The sequence below is a fragment of the Brachyhypopomus gauderio genome, unplaced genomic scaffold, assembly GCF_052324685.1.
Source record: "Brachyhypopomus gauderio isolate BG-103 unplaced genomic scaffold, BGAUD_0.2 sc67, whole genome shotgun sequence".
Classification (NCBI taxonomy): Eukaryota; Metazoa; Chordata; class Actinopteri; order Gymnotiformes; family Hypopomidae; genus Brachyhypopomus; species Brachyhypopomus gauderio.
The window spans coordinates 1,757,238-1,776,192 of NW_027506888.1; the positions used below are offsets into that span (position 1 = coordinate 1,757,238).

The 18,955-nt window shown below is 43.2% G+C and overlaps 3 protein-coding genes and 1 long non-coding RNA gene across 13 annotated transcripts in view; 2 read left to right on the top strand and 2 right to left on the bottom strand.

Moving 5' to 3' along the window:
• Positions 1–370: 370 nt before the first annotated feature.
• gprc5bb (G protein-coupled receptor, class C, group 5, member Bb) lies at positions 371–4,456 on the bottom strand. Of its 8 annotated transcripts, XM_076989448.1 has the most exons (5): positions 3,638–4,456; positions 3,280–3,349; positions 1,961–3,070; positions 1,669–1,775; positions 371–1,559 (listed from the first exon to the last, which is right to left on the bottom strand). In XM_076989448.1, the coding sequence occupies exons 3-5, from the start codon at positions 3,066–3,068 to the stop codon at positions 1,515–1,517; spliced, it is 1,260 nt and encodes a 419-aa protein (XP_076845563.1). In that variant the 5' UTR covers positions 3,069–3,070; positions 3,280–3,349; positions 3,638–4,456; the 3' UTR covers positions 371–1,514. The 8 variants fall into 8 exon arrangements, with proteins under 8 accessions (XP_076845563.1, XP_076845566.1, XP_076845564.1 ...); XM_076989451.1 differs by lacking the exon at positions 3,280–3,349 and having other exon boundaries at positions 4,258–4,456; XM_076989449.1 differs by lacking the exon at positions 3,280–3,349 and having other exon boundaries at positions 3,679–4,456.
• A 297-nt stretch (positions 4,457–4,753) lies between these two features.
• Positions 4,754–6,802, top strand: LOC143490895 (uncharacterized). Its single transcript, XR_013125023.1, has 3 exons — positions 4,754–5,231; positions 6,178–6,248; positions 6,650–6,802. It is a non-coding gene; the product is annotated as an uncharacterized LOC143490895 (long non-coding RNA).
• A 702-nt stretch (positions 6,803–7,504) lies between these two features.
• Positions 7,505–10,671, bottom strand: LOC143490896 (uncharacterized). Of its 3 annotated transcripts, none has more exons than XM_076989453.1 (6): positions 10,604–10,671; positions 10,089–10,207; positions 9,089–9,191; positions 8,589–8,774; positions 8,109–8,238; positions 7,505–7,958 (listed from the first exon to the last, which is right to left on the bottom strand). In XM_076989453.1, exons 3-6 carry the CDS (start codon positions 9,180–9,182, stop codon positions 7,853–7,855), a joined length of 516 nt encoding a protein of 171 aa, XP_076845568.1. In that variant the 5' UTR covers positions 9,183–9,191; positions 10,089–10,207; positions 10,604–10,671; the 3' UTR covers positions 7,505–7,852. The 3 variants fall into 3 exon arrangements, with proteins under 3 accessions (XP_076845568.1, XP_076845569.1, XP_076845567.1); XM_076989454.1 differs by having other exon boundaries at positions 10,089–10,261; positions 10,604–10,630; XM_076989452.1 differs by lacking the exon at positions 10,604–10,671 and having other exon boundaries at positions 10,089–10,515.
• A 7,591-nt stretch (positions 10,672–18,262) lies between these two features.
• tekt4 (tektin 4) overlaps positions 18,263–18,955 on the top strand; it is an 8,284-nt gene continuing 7,591 nt past the window's right edge. The window contains exon 1 of the mRNA XM_076989460.1: positions 18,263–18,955. This exon is cut by the window's right edge and continues 87 nt beyond it. Coding sequence (XP_076845575.1) covers positions 18,509–18,955 — 447 coding nt within the window. The 5' untranslated portion in view covers positions 18,263–18,508.

Consider the following 18,955-nt stretch of genomic DNA (forward strand, 5'->3'; position numbering starts at 1 on the left):
CTGTATATGTCCTCATACAGAGCTAATTTTCCCATTTTCATTTCTCCACATGGCTGCCCGCCTGCTTGAGGAATAATGAGATGAGGAGACCAGACATTATTACATCTTTTTCCTTTTCTTTCTCTTCTTTCTGTCTAAATTGTTGTTGTTGTCATGGTGACCGGTGTCGGCCAGAGGAGGATGGGTTCCCCCCATGAGTCTTGGTTCCTCTCAAGGTTTCTTCCTCATGCAAAAAACTAGGGAGTTTTTCCTTGCCACTGTCGCCTTTGGCTTGCTCACTGGGGGCTAGGACTCGACACTTGTAAAGCTGCTTTGTGACAACAACTGTTGTAAAAAGCGCTATATAAATAAAATTTGATTGATTGATTGATTGATTGATAAAGTAATATTTATTCGCCACACGAAAGCATAACATCTCCCGTGAAATAGGCAACAATTACGAACCAAACGGGGGGGCAGCGAGGAGGATGAAAGTAGCAGTTCAGAACGACAGCTGGTATTAAAACGTACAAAAGTCACACCATCGATTATGGTATCAAATTAGTATCAACACCAGTACAGATAATAAACATCTCTTCGGCAATTTAAAGTGCTACGAACATGAATTTACTCCTAAAATATCTTACATATAAAACACGATATAGGCTACTCAAAACTACTCACGAAATAGCTACCGAACGCTTACAAAAATCATTTTACTTTCAGCGATTTAGAAAATTCACTTTGATTGTTTGAATGGTTCAAATAAAATAAACGAGTTTATGCGATACAGCATCTTGTCTTAAAGTGCACATAAACACATCCCTGAATAGCAAAAACCAGTTAAATGAACAAAACAAATAAATACATACATAAAACGGGGGGTGGGGTGAGGGGCATCCATATCAAAACTATTTATATTTAGCGTTAACGCATTAACGAAAGCAACTTTGTGGAGATAATATTAAAATAATAGGGTTAAAGCAAAAGACTCAAGGGTGCTAAAATGTATCACAATTTTGTTTCCATCTTTGTTAATAAGTTTTCTTAATGCTAAATAATCATTCAACTTATCAAAGTGCCTAAACATTAAGCCATTACAAAATACAAAACAAAACCTTTCTTTCTGTCAATATAAAGTATTATTTAAGTATTACTGAATACCATTTATTAAAGTATTATAGTGCTTTGTAGGAAAGAGAAGACAGGCTAGTTTTTAATGACTGGCTATTAAATAATAATACAGTACCTCTATTTCATAATGATCTTGTTTGTCACTGTAGGTGATTGAAAGCGACTTTGAACAACTAGTGCAAAATCAGTGCGTCACCCACACATTCCCTCAGGTTCATTGTTAAGTTGATAATTTTTTCCAATATCACAATAAAGCTTGAACACAGCTTCACGAGTACTGGTATGTGTTTGTTAGCTCGTCATGGACACTGGACCCCTGCTGTGTGCCGTTTGACCCTGTGACATCTTCTAAAGGGTATCAACCAAGTGACAAGTGGGCTGTGTTGCCATGGTCATGGGTTTCACCACAAATTCCTTCTGGTGTAGTTTGGGGGAGCAGTGGGAATCTGTAAGACAGTGAGAAAGACCAAATACATTAAAGTGTGTGTGTGTGTGTGTGTGTGTGTGTGTGTGTGTGTGTGTGTGTGTGTGTGTGTGTGTGTGCATTACACTCACTGTTCCCCCATTCATTAGCAAGGCCATCTCAGTGGGCTGGTACACATGGCTTCTGAACGGAAGTGTTGGCCTTATTACTCCAGCATGGTACCCTCCAGCCTGCACAGCTACACACACACACACACACACACACACACACACACACACACACACACACACACACAGTTAGTAGTGCACTATAAAAATAACAGTCAAAACCACAAAGGACATTTTAAAGTGTTCCACTCAGTCAAACGTAAATGTCATCCATGCAAACACCCACACACAATAAGAACACATTATATATGTGTACCTGTGCTGTGCTCCTCTATAGAGAAAGCCTGCCTCTCTCCGTACGCTGCTCTGCTATTGGATGGTGCTTCATCATCGTCCTCCCCAAAGCGCCTTGCCTGCGACGCTGCAGGTTGCCGGGCGTCATAGTAATCCTGCACCGCTTCTTCACTCCTCTGATTGGCCTGCCGCAGACACAGGTGGGCTTCCGGTATAGCGTGGAACAACAGCAACACCCACCCCTCCATCACCAGGGCGACCGCCAGCGCCGGCTCATCCCAGTCCGTGGCAGCGGTGGCCATGTCAGCATCGCCGTAGAGATAGAACCCAAGCCAGCCGGCCCAGATGAGGAGGGAGGTGAGGCAGGAGAGGAGAAGCCAGACGGCGTTGCACCTCCACTTACGCCTCTTACTGCTGGAGCTGCCGCTGGCGTCGCCCCGGCCACGCCCAACGCACAGCACCACCCCCAGCGATATCGCTGTGGCGACCAGCAGCAGGCTCAGGGCGTAGCCGCCCGCAAGCGCAAAGTCCAGCGGTGGGTAGTCGCAGGCGGCGTGGCCCTCGCGGCCCACCGTGAGCAGCAGCCACTCGCCGGCGATCACGCCCTGCACCAGCGTGAGGGCGAGCGCCAGCCCGGAGAGAGAGCTTCCCGCGGGGCTCCGCCCACCCGCCACCAGCCTGCGCAGCCGCACCGCCTGCACCAGCAGGCACGAGAAGCACAGGGCGAACAGCGCCCCCCAGAGGGCACGCCGCGCCACGCACAGCGCCTCCCCGCGGCCAACCACGAAGGCCAGGGACAGGCCGAACAGGCTGGCCACGCCCAGGAGCAGCAGGAGGAGGGGCCCCACGCCGCTGCGACGCTCCGCCTCCGTCACCGTCTTCAGCCGGGCGAGGAGGATGACGGTCAGCACCAGGGAGGAGAAGGCCCCGCCGCACGCCACGGCCTCAAGGACCACGCCCCACACCGAGTCCAGGTCGCACAGGACCTGGTAGGGGTGGGACACAGCCGAGCCACACCCTCGAGGAGGCGGGGGGACTTTTGCATGAGTTGTGCCCTCAGAGGAGGTGGAGCCAGTCAAAGAGAGGAGGAGGAGGAGGAGGAGGAAGTGGAGGCCAGGTCTAACCATCATGGCTGCAGGGGAAAGGAAATTATGGATGTAAAAAATGCCCCTTTCATTTCTAGACAATAAAATCTGTCTGCTCTTGTAGCGGATTACGGTTAAACGTGTAATAATCCCGCTGGTTTAACCTTTAAATGTGTACAGAATGCCTTGTTAAGGTGTAAGTGCCATATCCTCTCCGAGTGGACTGATGATGTCATGCTTTTGTTTTGTCTCTCGCATTGTGAAGCTTCCTAACCGTACCAGGCCAAATCAGTTCCTATAGCAACCAGAGACACGCGTGGGATGGCCTGCATGGAAGTGAGTTGAGTTTATATAAGGAGCGATCACTGTGACAACCAGCTGACACACACACGCGCGCACACACACGCGCGCGCACACACACACACACACACACACACACACACACACACACCAGTGATTAAGCAGGCATCATAACGGCACTCATGCTTCTGGAATTAACAATTTATAGCACTTGTGAAATGTCTTACGTCATTTCACTACCACGATATAGCAGGATTTATTCCATAATTAAGTATGATCAAAAGATCGAGAAAACCCAGAGCTAAACATCTCACCTTGTAGTGTAGAAATTACCTGTACACGCACTGAAACGTACCCAAATTCCTTTCTCGTTTAATTTACAGGCGAATTCAAAAGACTCTTTGTGGCGTGTGTTATCCAGACATATCTATCGTGCAAAGTTAGAGACGCTTCTCAGTAAGCCTCGAGTCAGTTGACTCAAATCTCTGGCGCACAGCTGCGAACGTCTCTCGTCATTTCAGTACGATCCTCAAACTGTGCGCTCAGCGGCGAGCGTGCACGCGCTGGAACGGCATTATCCAGTTTACGACCGCCTTTCTACCGAAGAAAGTCTTCGTGAAATAACCGCTTCGTTGTTTGAAGTGGCAGAATGTAATGTAGTGAGATCGACGTCTTTTCTTGATGAGCGGAAGGAAGATTTTTTATCCTCTACGCTCGACATTCCATCCAGAAAGGCTTACAGCAATGTTGCCCCTCTCTCTCTCTCTCTCTCTCTCTCTCTCTCTCTCACACACACACACACACACACACACACACACACACACACACACACACACACACACTCAGACACACTCTCTCTCCCCACCACCTTCAAAACCATAAATATCTGTCTCCGAAACCGTCAGTGGTCGTTGCGTATCCCACATGCACGCACCAGAGAGCTATTCATTGTCCGGTACCGTTACAGTTTCTCGGCCACTCTTGCGCGAGGTGTGAGAATAAAGAGACTGGAGACGGATGACTTGCTGATGAACTTCCGTTTCAGATTCTATCACTCATCCAGTGGTCTTATGCGCTAAGACTCTTAGATACCACATTTTTACCATAATTCTACCCTTATACTCCAGACTGACGTGAATCCTGTCACACACACACACACACACACACACACACACACACACACACACACACACACACACACACACACACACACACACACACTCGCAGGTGCGTATCCATGATGTGGGATGTCCTAGAATGGATTATGCAATCTTAACCAAGCATGTGTACGCGTTTGTTTGTGTTTTAGCAAAGTATATATGAAGTTTGTTGTTTTAGTAGCCTGAAACTAATCTAATCTTCTCGCGGTCTTCCCTCCTTTGATCACGTGACGTGACCTAAGAAGTAGCGTTCTTTAACAAGTTATAATACTTTGCACTGCACCACTTTTTCTGTATGCTGCTATAGTGCTGTTGGCACGGCTTGTAGCCAGGATGTATGTATGTATGAGTGTATGTATGTCTCAGAGTGCTCCAGTTTTAGTGCTGAGGAAAGAACCCTCAGTCATGGGTCTCGTGCAGATTAGGTGTTGATCACTTTACGCTGATCTCATCACAGCTGATAAAGGCTCCGATTAGCGCCCCCTCGTTCGGCTCCGTCTTATCTGGCCGCCTACTCGTATAAGCAGATTACCTGCGCTTCCTGTGTGAAGAACTCAGTGCCCATTCCGTGTCCTGTACCAGTCCCGCAGTGCGCACAGCTCCTTCTCTCCGCTCACATACAGTATGTCTCTCCACCAGCACGTGGGAGCAGGTGCACGTGCACTCCAGGAGCAGGGGCGGGAAACGCTGACCTGTGGTATCACTCCATGATGTTCATCCATCTTCATCCATCTTCTCTTGTGCTTGGGTAGGGGTATCACTTTTTCTACATACTTTGTGTGTGTGTGTGTGTGTGTGTGTGTGTGTGCGCGCGCGCGCGTTCGCATACATATTTAAGTGATTGGTGATGATTGATGATTATTCTGCCTTATTCTGACCATTCTTAACTTTTAATTTAAAAGTGTGTGCCTCTGTGTGATGCGTCATAAACCTGAGAATATCATGGATGTGATACACAATAATTGATATTTATTTTAGTAATACAACAATATAAACATAATTATGGCAATCATCGTAAATCAAATGTTCGCACTACTAGGCCCGGCTAATTAGGGTCTTCACAGGCGCATCGTGGCCGTGGCGCGTGAGCAGCACGTGCAGAGCGATTCCAGTGTCTTGGCAACAGCGCCGCGTGGTGGCTGAAATGATTTCTGCTGTCCATTTGAGACCGGTGTTTTGCAGCAGTATTCGTGCGCTTCTGAGTTAAAGGTGTAAAACGTAGAGGAATACAAGACCCAGACTGATGCAGGGCGGACACGGGCATCTGAACATTTGCGATAGGCAAATGTCTTTTTAAACAAAAATCCACTCATACAGAGATGCAGCAGTCGAGACAAGCTTTGTAATATCATATTCCATTCACCGATGGAGTTTGTCCAAGGATTTTTGGTGGACTATACAGCGATAATTTGTCACGAGAAAAAGTTTAGATCATTTTGTTTTTAATCAGAAAAAGATGCATTATATTTTTTCTTGCCGACGTAGGTTTTTTTCAATGTAAAATGCACAAAATAAAAATGCGAAAATATATGAATTATAGTTAACAACAGTCCAAGCTAACTTAGATTAACAGTCACTAGCTAACGACTAACTAGACAAGTGTCTAAGGTAAACAACACAAATATTAAAAGTAAGAAATCTCAAACAACCACCCGTTTAGCATGCGGATGCGAGCTAACTTCTCATGTTCACAGAAACTATTAGACGCTGCCTGAGCTGCCCGACGCAGTCTGCACTTTTAAATGACTCAAATAGCAAATCACAGGTAAGTAAAGAAATAGCTCATACACTGAACAGCTAAAACACAATTCCCAGGCATGACCATGCTCTTCCGTATAGCGTATATACCGCCCCCCGGTGGTTCACCACCAAAAAAACGTCTCTTCGTTCCATCCCCTTTGAATAAAGAATGTATAGTTCCCAATAAACAACATCTGAAAGTTAAAACTATGTCTGTGAACAACTGCCCCTTTGGTCTGAGATGACACAGCTTCTCAGAGCTATAACATAAGTGACTCTTAAAGCATACTCATTAACTAACACAGGGGCATCAGTATAGATCCTCTCCTGTCCCCACTGCTGTATAGGGCGGTTTAGTACGCTGCGTCTGGAGAACCCATTGCTATTCTGTACTGGAGCTTTCTGTCTGTACTTTAATTTTCACAGTACTGACCGTTGATGACTGCCGACTGGTCCTTGAAGAGGTGCTGGGCGTGTTTGAGATTCCGTCCAGCTCCATTTGCAGTTGGGAACTTCAAGATGAAGAAGTTTTGGAGTCATTTGAATGAAGGTGTATATAGAGCTTAGCAGGCTACCAAGTGTCCAGCAGTTATATGTCCTTTCTTATTAAAGTAACATTCAAAGCTTCTGATAGTGATTTATTGTGAGAACACATCTTCTAAACTGATAATGTATTATTATTTTATGTATGGTATTTCATGCACAGCCCACAGTACGGCATGCAACGACGATGTTGATGATGATGAGAGTTTATGATGCTGCTTCCTCTCTGAGTTACTACAATGACTGAACACACAGCAACACTCTTTTATGTCTGAAAGAAAGAGAGGAAGAGGAGAGAGAAGAGGAGGGAGGGAGAGATACCTGGATTTGGGGCAGCATTTTGTGTTTTTTTTTTACGGACTTTGTAGTGTCTGACTCAGTTGTAAGTGTTCAAACACAGTCAACCAACACACACTGGAGTTACAGTGGAGTGAAATACATTTGGCTTTCCTTCCCTGCCTGTTTATGTGATAAATTAGAACAGTGCTATAAACTATAAACATATTCCAGTATGAAAAGGTCAAAAAGTGCCTCACGTGTAAATCCCCCTGACCAGATCTCCTCAGTGTTGTAGTGAGAACCTGTTCCACAGGGAGGTTGGTGTGACATACCCAATATGAACCTTACCTGTCTTTATCAGTTCATTTCTGGTTTAGTCTGTCTGAATCAAAGCTATTAACACATTGTAACACAAACTGTAACACACACGGTAAAGAGAAAAACACGGGGACGACGGCCTGTGTGATTACTGCTTTATTTACACCCAATCTAAGTGGATGAACATGTTTGTTGTGGTCAGACAGAGGGAGTGAAGGTCAGGTGTCTAGAACGTATTCCGAAAGGGTTCTGGAATGCTCAGCATTCCTAAAGTCATTCTACAGGTTTCAAAAGTAATTACCAGCATACAGTCAGTCCCAGCATCTCCAAAAATAACAACAAAAAAAGACTTCCGTATGTACTCAGCTGAGAGAATACATCGCTTTGAAGGATGTTGAATGTTTATTATATAGAAAATGTGATTTCTTTGAAACAGAAGAGAATCCCTGATTGGTTGATATTCTAGTGGTTGCCATGGATTTCCAGATGTCACATGCGCCTGTGGAGGTAGAGGACACGCTGGCAGGCGGGACAGCGATGCTCCATGTCGTTGCAGGAATGCACGCAGAAAGGAACCAGGCAGAACGGCCATAGTCTGAGGAGGGACCACACACAGTGACTTCCACTGACATACCGTTCACAATCATTATAGAGTTTTCATCATGTTCCACAGGGAGTCATATTAAGTGTAATGTGTATCTGTGTGTGTGTGTGTGTGTGTGTGTGTGTGTGTGAGGTGTCTCACAAGAATATAAAGAGAGTAGCAAAAAGAATCCAGGTGAGGGCTCCAGGGATGGGCTTGGTCACTGTGATGACTTGCTGCTGACAGTAAGGACAGTTCATCTGTACAGGCACATCTTTTGGTGACATAACCACTGCAACCACAAAACACACACACACACACACACACACACACACACACACACACACACACACACGACCGCTATATAGTATGACCACTACATGATATGACCAATATATGGCATGACCTCTAAACAGTTTGAGCACTATACAGTGTGCAGTACAATTGGCTCATCATTATTTATGTAGTGATATCCAGTCCCACTCCACCTACATTCCACTTTTTAGTGGTTAATTAGCGGCTGAATGGACTAATTACCAACTAATTAACAAGGCCTTCACTTTAAATGGGGGTGTCATTTTATTGTTTGTCCTTTTTGATTACATAACATGTTCTGTACGTTTAGGCTGTTATCCAACTCACCTGTGGGATTTGTCCCTGGTCCCGTCGACTGCACAGTCCGGATGACTGCTGGAGTGGAACCTGCCTGGACCACCGTTACTGACGGCTGCATGGGCTGCATGATTACTGGAGCAGGTGCAGCCTGGACCACCGTTACTGACTGCTGAATCCCAGGTTGGACATTTGCCTGGTACACAGGTGTAGCCACTGAAAGAGAGGAGAGGAGGAAACCATAAACATATTACACAGACACAGAGGAATAGACACAGAGGTATAGAAACAGAGGAAGAGTCACAGACACAGAGGGACAGTCACAGATACAGAGACATAGAGACAAAAACAGAGACAGATAGACACCTCTGTGTCTGTGTCTGTGTCTGTCAGTGGGTATATGGGTCATTTGAAGGTCATGTTCAGATTTCAGACACCACTCCTCAGGTTTCAGACCCATCATTTCCCGGGCAAGTTGCAGAGCTGAAGGGACTAGGATAGTGTTATCAGACGTTATCAGACATGCATACCTGGCTGCCCGGGATAGGTATACGGCATGGCATAACTGGCTGCTGAGTGTTCGTACCCAGCTGTAGGGTACGGTGGAGGAGGACTTTTCTCCATGAACTTGAACTACAAAGCAGAATAGGAGGAGAGAGTCAGGAAGCCCCGTGTGTATCTTCAGAAGACAAGACAAACCTTTCTCCTGTTCTCTGACTCTATTTGTCAGTCATGTTAATAAGACTTTTCCCTACTGTCCAGCAGATGTGATGGGATCTCTGTCGTGATTTGCGTCTACACAGATATGTGTGACGAACACTGACACAGAGGTAACAAACTTTTACACACTTCTTGTTTTTTACCAGCACACTAAGTTTTCTGTATTAGTATGCATGTGTAAGTAACACCAATGTTATTATAAATTTAGTTTTAGTTTTAGTTCACACAGTCCAACTGAGGGGGAGAGGGGGAGGGTTTACTCTGGCTAGAAAAAAACTATGGTATATATACCATATTTATTAATTCTTAAGAGTAAATATATATATACCATATTTATTAATTCTTGATGTATTTGAATCATAAATATTTTATTTATATATATATATATAAATATATATATATATATAAAAAAATATATATATATATATATATATATATATATATATATATATATATATATATATATATATATATATATATATGATTCAAGTACATCAAGAATATATATTCTTGATGTACTTGAATCATAAATATCTTCAATGTTCTTCCTTGGACATCCAGTACAAAGTTCAATATATAGCCCAACAGTAACAACAGCATCAAAAACAGCATCAAACAATGTCATCATTCTGTTAATAAGAACTGAATGTATGTTCTATACATCATTCTAGAAACTCTTTGTATTACGGTGGTCTTTTAATTTCTTTATTTGTATATTTTTACATAAGGAATGTCCTTATTATAAACACTCACACACACACACATACACACACATACACACACATACACACACACACACAATATATATACCTGTGTTTTGCGTCCTTTGAGAAAATTTGTGGAGGTTTCAAAATCTTGATGAAGCACCTCTGTTCAACAGGTCAGAAGTTCCTCATACATATGGCAGACTCTCAGGAGAGAGAAAAACTCTTGAGAAAGGAGAGAGTGAGTGAGAGAGCAAGAGAGAGAGAGAGAGAGAGAGACTGATGGAGATTATGACACAAATAGGCAAATGGAGAGATAGGTAATGAAAAGTTGCCATTGTAATCATGTTGGTCAAATTCATAACAAAGCATCTTCAACTTCAATAATGCTAAACATACAAATTTCATTTGAGATTAAACAATTTATTAATTTTAGAAATACTACTAATACACCAGTTCCTTATATTATTTATAATAAACCAGCATTTCTACACATTTATTCAAAGTAATCCAAAAGTATAAGACATTTTGTTTCAATTGGTTTCATTTGCTGCAAGTAATTAAATATTTCAGAAAACTAAAATATCTATACTTGATGTTATATGATGACATATGACCTACCTGAGCTCTATGGCACTGTGTGTACTGTTGGTGCAGCTGTGAGAGTGACAGAGGAGACCCCCCCCCCCCCCCCCCCCAGACCCAGTCAGAACACAAGAATGCCATGGAACCCGCTCTACCAGACCTGCATGGATGTGGAATTATCGTTGACGTATCGCAAACACAATGCCGCATTTCAGACACACACTGACGCCAGACGAGGTCAGAACATGTGAGAAGGGGTTCTCTTTATTATCTCAGAGATGCCGTTGTTGGCTCTAAAGCGATATAGTTGTTTCTTACTAATGTACAATGCTAAAGAACACATACTGCAATCCTCCATGACTCATCACAGATGGTTCAGGAAAGTGAAATGCAAGAATGGGAAAACAGCTTCCTGTAAGTACAGAAAACAAACACCAAATATCAAACAAAACAGAACTATCATGTGATACAAAATACAAGACAAAGGTTTGACTCCTGGTTTGCTCCAATCTCCCCTGACTCTCATATTGGGCCACATGTGTTCATCAACACCACAAAGAATATTTTCTCTGGTACTGCTGCGTGGAGACATCTCTGGTGATGACTGATCCAGCCCTGGCACTCTGATGCTGTGCATGTCTCAATCATCTAAATGTGCCATCTGGTCATAGGACACATATACTTAACATCTCCAGAAATTCAGGGAAGAAATTCAGAATCACTTGGCTAGTATGGAATCCATTTTGATAACCTCTGGCTAGATCACCTCACCACCCCGATGTAACAGATTTAGCCCATTTCTACATTTGCTTGTTGAGAAGTCATTTTACTTCACCAGGAAAAGCGCTCTCTCCTAAAAGTCCTTAACTAGAGCAGCCACTGTAGTGGATATATCCCTCCCAGTATGTTTGTCAAATCACTTAAATTTCACATCCGGTTATTTACATTTTTGTTACTCTTCTGGTGCAGTCAGTCAGACAGCAGTATAGTTTTGTTGATCATTGTTAAAACTATTTCCACATTTAGAGAAAAAATACTCAGCAATCTAACAAATGCCACTTGTCAGTATGATGCTTTTGAGATGGTTAATCAAACAGAATAAGGTGGAATTTTGGAGGTCTTGTATTTTCAGGGTGCACGTAGCATGACAGCATTGACTTGACAGCCTGTAATACCTAGCATACAGGAGCACATCGGTGGCAATGTGTGTAAATGGCATGTTGATTACTGGTAGTCTGATTCCATCTTTCTCTTTTTCTGTTTGCTTTGTGCTTTGTTTTGTTTTTGCAGGAGATGTCAGCTGACAGTTGGAGAATGTCTCCGTGTCAATGAAGACAAGGAAGTACTGTTGGGTCCAACATCAGCTGCTGGCCACTTGAGAAACAGATCAGAATGATAAATGACTGACCCACTGGAAGTTCATAACCAGTGGTTACAGGTCAAAAACCAGAAGAGCAAAAAACAGGTCAACAGAAATCAGAGGGCAAAGGCAGAGGCAGAAAATCTGTAGTATAATGTCAGGATAACGATACGATAGGGGTGCACGATATGACGATATAAAATCGTGAATGGCGATAACGAGTGGAGAATCGCAGGCGATCTACCAATTAGAGAAATCGTATAGATCGCCTTTGCCAATCAGCGCAATGACTTTTTTATGCTGGTTCCCACCGATGCGTCAGACGTAGGGTGTAGGACGGACCAATCACAGCGAACTGTGCGTCTTCCACGCCTCCATGTTGTGTTTGTAAAAACTAAAAACTGCGTGGACAACGACGGCTGAAAGCCAAACCGAGGAGCTGGTAAAGAAGAGGAAATCCACCTCTGTAATCTGAAATTGATTCGGATTTTCTTCCACTGACCAAGACCAAACTACAGCGATATGTAAAGTGTGCAAAGAACACGTGAAAACGTCCGATGCCAGTACAACGAATTTATTCAATCACTTGAGACATAGACATCCCAAGTAATATGCCGAAAGTGAAACAATGCGGGCAGCCGCCTCACAATTGACAATAGCGCGCGACTCCGCCACACCTCGCGTGAACGATATGTGGTAGTATAAAGAAACATCCCTCAAAAACAGGGGAAGGAACATTTACTTGATGAAGTTTAAAGTTGCTTTGTGTTTCAGGTTTGAAAAGTGCTGGAATTTAGGCTAAAGTACTTGAAAATGGTTGAAATTGTAACTACTTCGTTTCACAACAAATAGCTGTCTGACTGAACAGTTCTCTTGTCTTACGTTAACAAATACGAGCCTCTTGTAATTCCAGGACGAAACATGAGAGAACGTGAAGACGTTAAGATTGGGCGTTTTGAAAATAAACAACCATTAAATAATGTGAATAAAAAGCGGGGAGCAGGGAGGCGGACACAAACGCTGAGGAGAGCGAGATTTAATGAATGGACAGAGTCGTAATACCGGGCAGGGGTCATAACAGGTAGGCAGTCCGAACATGAAATATAAACGGGCATGGTGGCACAAAGAACAAAACAAGGCAGGGGAAACAAAACTAGGCTGAACGGCACTTACGACGAAGACGAAACAGAAACAGTTAAATACACTAGAGCACGAACGAGGCAAGAGAATAAACAGGTAAGTAGCACAAAATAACCGATACCGACATGGGAGACACGGGGACTATAAATACATTGAACTAGACTAGAAACAGGCAGGGTTGCCTACAACCCTACAAAAATATCCCGCAAAAGTCAGTGTAAAACCCACCCTTCAGCAGCCTAAACTAGCCCAAAGCCCAAAGTCGTTGACGGGGGGATGGGGGGTGGCGAGTGTTTAAAATGGAGACAAATTAAATATTATATCGCAATCGATTCTTTGTGTTGACTTGTAACCCCCGTGGCAGACGTGGGGAAACCATAGAAACACACAACAAGGCGGGCTCAAGGAGCAGGGAACAACAGACACGAGGAACAGGGAAACCGGAGTGACAGCTAGGAGAGGGGGGCGTAGCCTTACGTGACACAGTGTCACGTGTGTTGTTTACATTTTTTGTTTACAATGTTTGCACATGGAAAATTGCAATATCATTCATTTAAATCTGCTTAAAAAGAAAGCTTTGTAGCCCCAATTATTTTTTGTTTTTTTTGGATGGAAGATCGTGATCGAGCATGTTAGTGTTAGTGGGCTGTGTTCTGAATTCTAGAGATGTAAAAGCCACTAGGGACAGGTTTGTGACATGGAGATTGTTTGTGCCCATCAATATTTACAAATCAATAACCCACTGTTGAAGAAAAGAAGTAAAGAACATAGAATGAAACATTGAGTGATGTCATTTGAGTCCTTTTATGGTAAGATCACGCTGGCCTTACAGTAATTTGGTGTCAACATGAGATGCTACCTGACGGGAACAAACCTGGCATTCCAAGCATTGTTGTCAAGGTCTTCTAGAATGCTGTGGAACTTGTTCCATGTTCTGACAGTCATACTTTGGAGAGAAAGTATCACAATTCATTTATTAGGCTTCACAATTCATTTATTAGGCCTAATAAATACAGGCTGCTTTTCTAGTAAAGGTTCAAGAGAGAAAATGCACTGATTGGAGGATTACGCTTAAGTTTATTATTTTATTACCTACACAACTTGATTTCTTTGAAACAAGCTCTAGTAACCTTTGATGAATTCTACAGTTCCCAGTGTGAAGAGCATTATACATGTTTGTAACCGGTAGAGAATGGAATTGATGCCTAATTTAGAAGTGTGACACGGGTGATGTCATGGAGAGATTTAGAGGCAGATGCAAATGCAGTGAAGAGCAGTGAAGGTATATTGAGGACAAATAATCCGAGTCAAACTCACAGTCCATGGTCATATTCATAGGGCATTCCCAACCAGAAAGATAACCACAATGTAAACGGGGCTTAGGCATGACAATGCAAACAATAACATACATAGCTTAAAAAGACACAAATGAACGAAACACAAAATCAAAACACGAAATACTTGTAACTTATGTAGAACAATAACCAGCCCCAAAACACCACTCACATAGACCTTAAATATCAAACAAATCTTATACACAGAACTAGACACAACTGAACACAATAACAAGAGGCAGGATTGTAAATAAAGAGGAGGAGACAATCAAAACACATGGAAACATAAACACCAGCACAAAGAACAGGGAAACAAGACATGATTGACAGGTGGGGGCGGGACTAGCTGTGACAAGAAGAAAGACAGGACATGTTAAGTGTTATGGCCTGTTACTAATTAAGAGCCCATTGTTTTCTGTTGCAGTTCATGAAAGACATTTACATTTGTAAATGTGAAGGACGTTGGTTCCCTTGGTGTTATGGTGATTTATATCTTTAGAAGAAGTGACCCGAAGGAATTGCAGGGCACGGCCACAGACTGAAGAGGCAACAGAGATATATACGAGGTCATATATGAGTCATATATGAGGTCTCTGACAATATGTCTTTGTGTTTTTGAGTGTATGTTCACACAGATACAAATGTGCATGTGTATTTGGGTCAGTGCAGGGCCTTGTACTAAGAGACCTCATGAACGCATGAACAGGTGAGCATTGTGACGCAGTAAATACACGATACCTGTCTAGACTCAGTTGAAGTACCGCAGGAGGAGGTACAGCCTTGGCAGAGGCGGTCTTTGCATAGAGGCGTGGCTAGGCAACTGCCTTGGGCCCCTCCCACTGCAGCCCACTGTAGGGGCCCCCTGACTATAGCTAACTTATTTCTCGCATATTAATGTTGATGGACCCCCTAGCTAAATTCGCCTTGAGCCTTGTTATTTACAGTAACAAAAGGAACAGTAACTACCATGAGGGGTGTGTGGGGTTTACAGCTGAGCCATGTGGAGAGGAATGAGAGGAAACAGTGGGAGAGGAAGAGGAACTCTGTGGTGGCTTTGGTGAAATGGAAAACGGTTCAGTCCAATCCAGGCCAATCCAGCAACAGCGTGATTGAGGAAACTGGTCTCACTATGCATTTGTTTGCTTGATCGGTTGTGTAGGACAAACACCAAATTACGCCTTTTTACACACTTCTGTATCAGTGCTACGTGATTAAACAAATGAATTCAAAATGTTATTTCCCATAAAGAATAGAAGAGTCAGGTCTAAGAAAGTATAATGTATTTATATATATATATATTTTATATAGAAATGGCACACATGGATGGATGTGTTGCACTGAAGGACAGTCCATCCTGACCCAATGTAGAAAATAAGTATTGTGCAGTGAGGTACGGGTAAGACAGCAGCTTCAGTACAGTGTGAAAGCACAGCATAAAGAACATGAGTCAATGAAATCACATCCTAGCAGTTTCTGCAAGACTGCCTGAAGACGTCCTCAGGGTGAAAGGAAAGTGTCTTTTTATCGACAAACAGCTGAGTCATTGTCAGTCTAGTGTTGACAAACAACGGCATCAGCTTTGACAGGCGTCTGCATCTCACATACACCACAACTTACCATGAAGCAGCTATTCCGGATTCCTTTGGGAGGAACAGGATTAGAGTCAAAGACATGTGTGAGTGGGTGTCAGTGTACTACTACTTACATTAGGATAAAAGACTGTGTCCTGTTAGTGCAGCACAAATACAGTCCGACAAAGAAACAGGTGACCTAGGCTTCGGGATAGAGTATATGTATTGTATTACATAGTCCTGTACTGTTCATGGTATAGTATATACATTATTTTATATATAGTCTTGGACTGTTCAAGTACAGGGATTCCTGGAGTATAGTAGATAAATTACTTTATATAGAGTCCTGTACTGTTCAGGGTATAGTATATGTATTGTGTTACAGAGAGTCCTGGACGGTTCATGGTATCAGTCACTGACTACTAATGCTGGCTACCATATTCAGTTTACATTATTTCCACTGTGTTGCCAAGCTAGGCTACATTAGGGCATAACTGTGCTTATTGCTTACAATAGGGCTTCGTTGCCATACTGGGGTTTCTTATAGACTGTTGTAAAAAGCATCTACTGTCAGAACAAATTTAGAACAGAACAAACAGTAAAATGTTAAATTGAATGGCTACAAGAACGTTGAGACTAGACAGCCTTCTGATCCATCTTGATTTCTGCTGTAACATACAGATTATAGAGTCATCATTTGATATAAAAAGCATGAATCCATGGACCCAAGCTCTCTTCTCTCAACAGTTCAGGCTGCTGCTAATGGTATAATAGTGTGGGAGTGTGGACTTGGCACACTCTGTGCTTCCTAATACCAGTTGAGCATCATCTGAGTTCCACAAAAAATCAGAGTATTCTACAACACATTTGAGTAGTCTACAACATTACTGTGTATTCTACATTACTGTGTATTTCACAACACATCTGAGTATTCTACAACACATTTGAGTAGTCTACATTACTGTGTATTCTACATTACTGTGTTTTTCACAACACATCTGAGTATTCTACAACACATTTGAGTAGTCTACAACATTACTGTGTATTCTACATTACTGTGTATTTCACAACACATCTGAGTATTCTACAACACATTTGAGTAGTCTACAACACATTTGATTAGTCTACAACATTACTGTGTATTCTACATTACTGTGTATTTCACAACACATCTGAGTATTCTACAACACATTTGAGTAGTCTACATTACTGTGTATTCTACATTACTGTGTTTTTCACAACACATCTGAGTATTCTACAACACATTTGATTAGTCTACAACATTACTGTGTATTCTACATTACTGTGTATTTCACAACACATCTGAGTATTCTACAACACATTTGAGTAGTCTACAACATTACTGTGTATTCTACATTACTGTGTATTTCACAACACATCTGAGTATTCTACAACACATTTGAGTAGTCGACAACATTACTGTGTATTCTACATTACTGTGTATTTCACAACACATCTGAGTATTCTACAACACATTTGAGTAGTCTACAACATTACTGTGTATTCAACATTACTGTGTATTTCACAACACACCTGAGTTTTTTAGCATTACACTCTTCTGCATACCCCCAACACCATTTACCCTATTTATGAAACATGTTTATATTACTTTCTTGTATCCACAGTTTCACTGAAAGGCTGGCCTGAATGAGATTCACACAAATTTATATGAATGTGGTGTTGATAAATCTTGAGACAGGGCTATTATAACATGAATGACGTGTGTGCAGAGTCTTGTGGAACGTGTGCCAGGAGCACCATTCTGTTCTCACAGTCGGGGGTCTCCTAATAAGTGTTCTAAATAAAGTTGTGGGGGAGTGTTAAAGACAGTATTCTATGTACTATGGAAGGTTAACTACAAACTGAGAGTTAAGGCAGTATTTAAAAAATGCTGTGAAAATGCTATGAATCCATATTATGGGTCCTTATAGCAAAACTAAAAGTAAGATATGCGAGTTACAGCTTAACTCAAATTGGATAAACAGTAGGCCTATCAGGGCCGGCGCCACGGGGGGGGGGGGGGGGGGGGGGGGGGGCGAATGGGGGCGTCGCCCCCTCAGGCGAGGTGTCCCGCCCCCTCAATGTAAAAAATAAGACCCATTTATTTTACAACAATCGCTACATGGTACAATCGCTCAACAACTTACGTTCGCCCCCCCCCCCGAAATATTCTGACGCCCCCTCACTGTATATGTTCTGGCGCAGGCCCTGAGGCCTATACATTTTATACCTCTAAAATGTCATTTTAAAAGTGTATGAAGGTGTTCTGTCCCTGTGCGCTGTAGTGTTAAGAAATGAAGTTGAGGTTTCTGTTTCAACTGTAATGTGATAGGACTGCCATCACCGAGCTCTGTTCTCGGGTTCGGCTAGTCAGTGGAGCGCGTCCCTGGACACAAGCGGTTACGAGGCAACCGAACTAACGCAAACAAGTCGGTGCAACATCACCAGCTGCTGCAGTGATGAATACCCGTTAACCGGCTACGTGTCTCAAGTATCCCTGTATTGATCCACCAAAATGTTACCTCAAGTTTTAGTGCCGCGACCGAATTTGGACACGAGGTCCGTAGAGCAGCTAAGACCACCGGACGCAGAGGCTGCGGTCAAAGAAAACCTTTACGCTGGTGTATCAGCGGGACAGGTCACCGCGGGATACAGGTCCGCCAAGTACACCCCGGAGGAATGGTTCACCAACAACCACGCCACGCTGAACCAGGCCGCCACGCACAGGGATAACGCGCAAAGGGTCCAGCGTGCCTCCAAAGCGCTGTACACACAAACCGACAATGCAACTTTGCGCACGCAAGCCGAGGGGACCAAGCACTTGGGCGAAAGGCTGCAGGACATATATTTTTGGAAGTCGGAGTTGGAGCGGCATATTGAACGCCTGCTGGCCGAAACGGACCTGCTTTTGGCGCAGAAGCGGCGACTAGAGAAGGCGCTGGACGCCACGGAGATCCCCTTC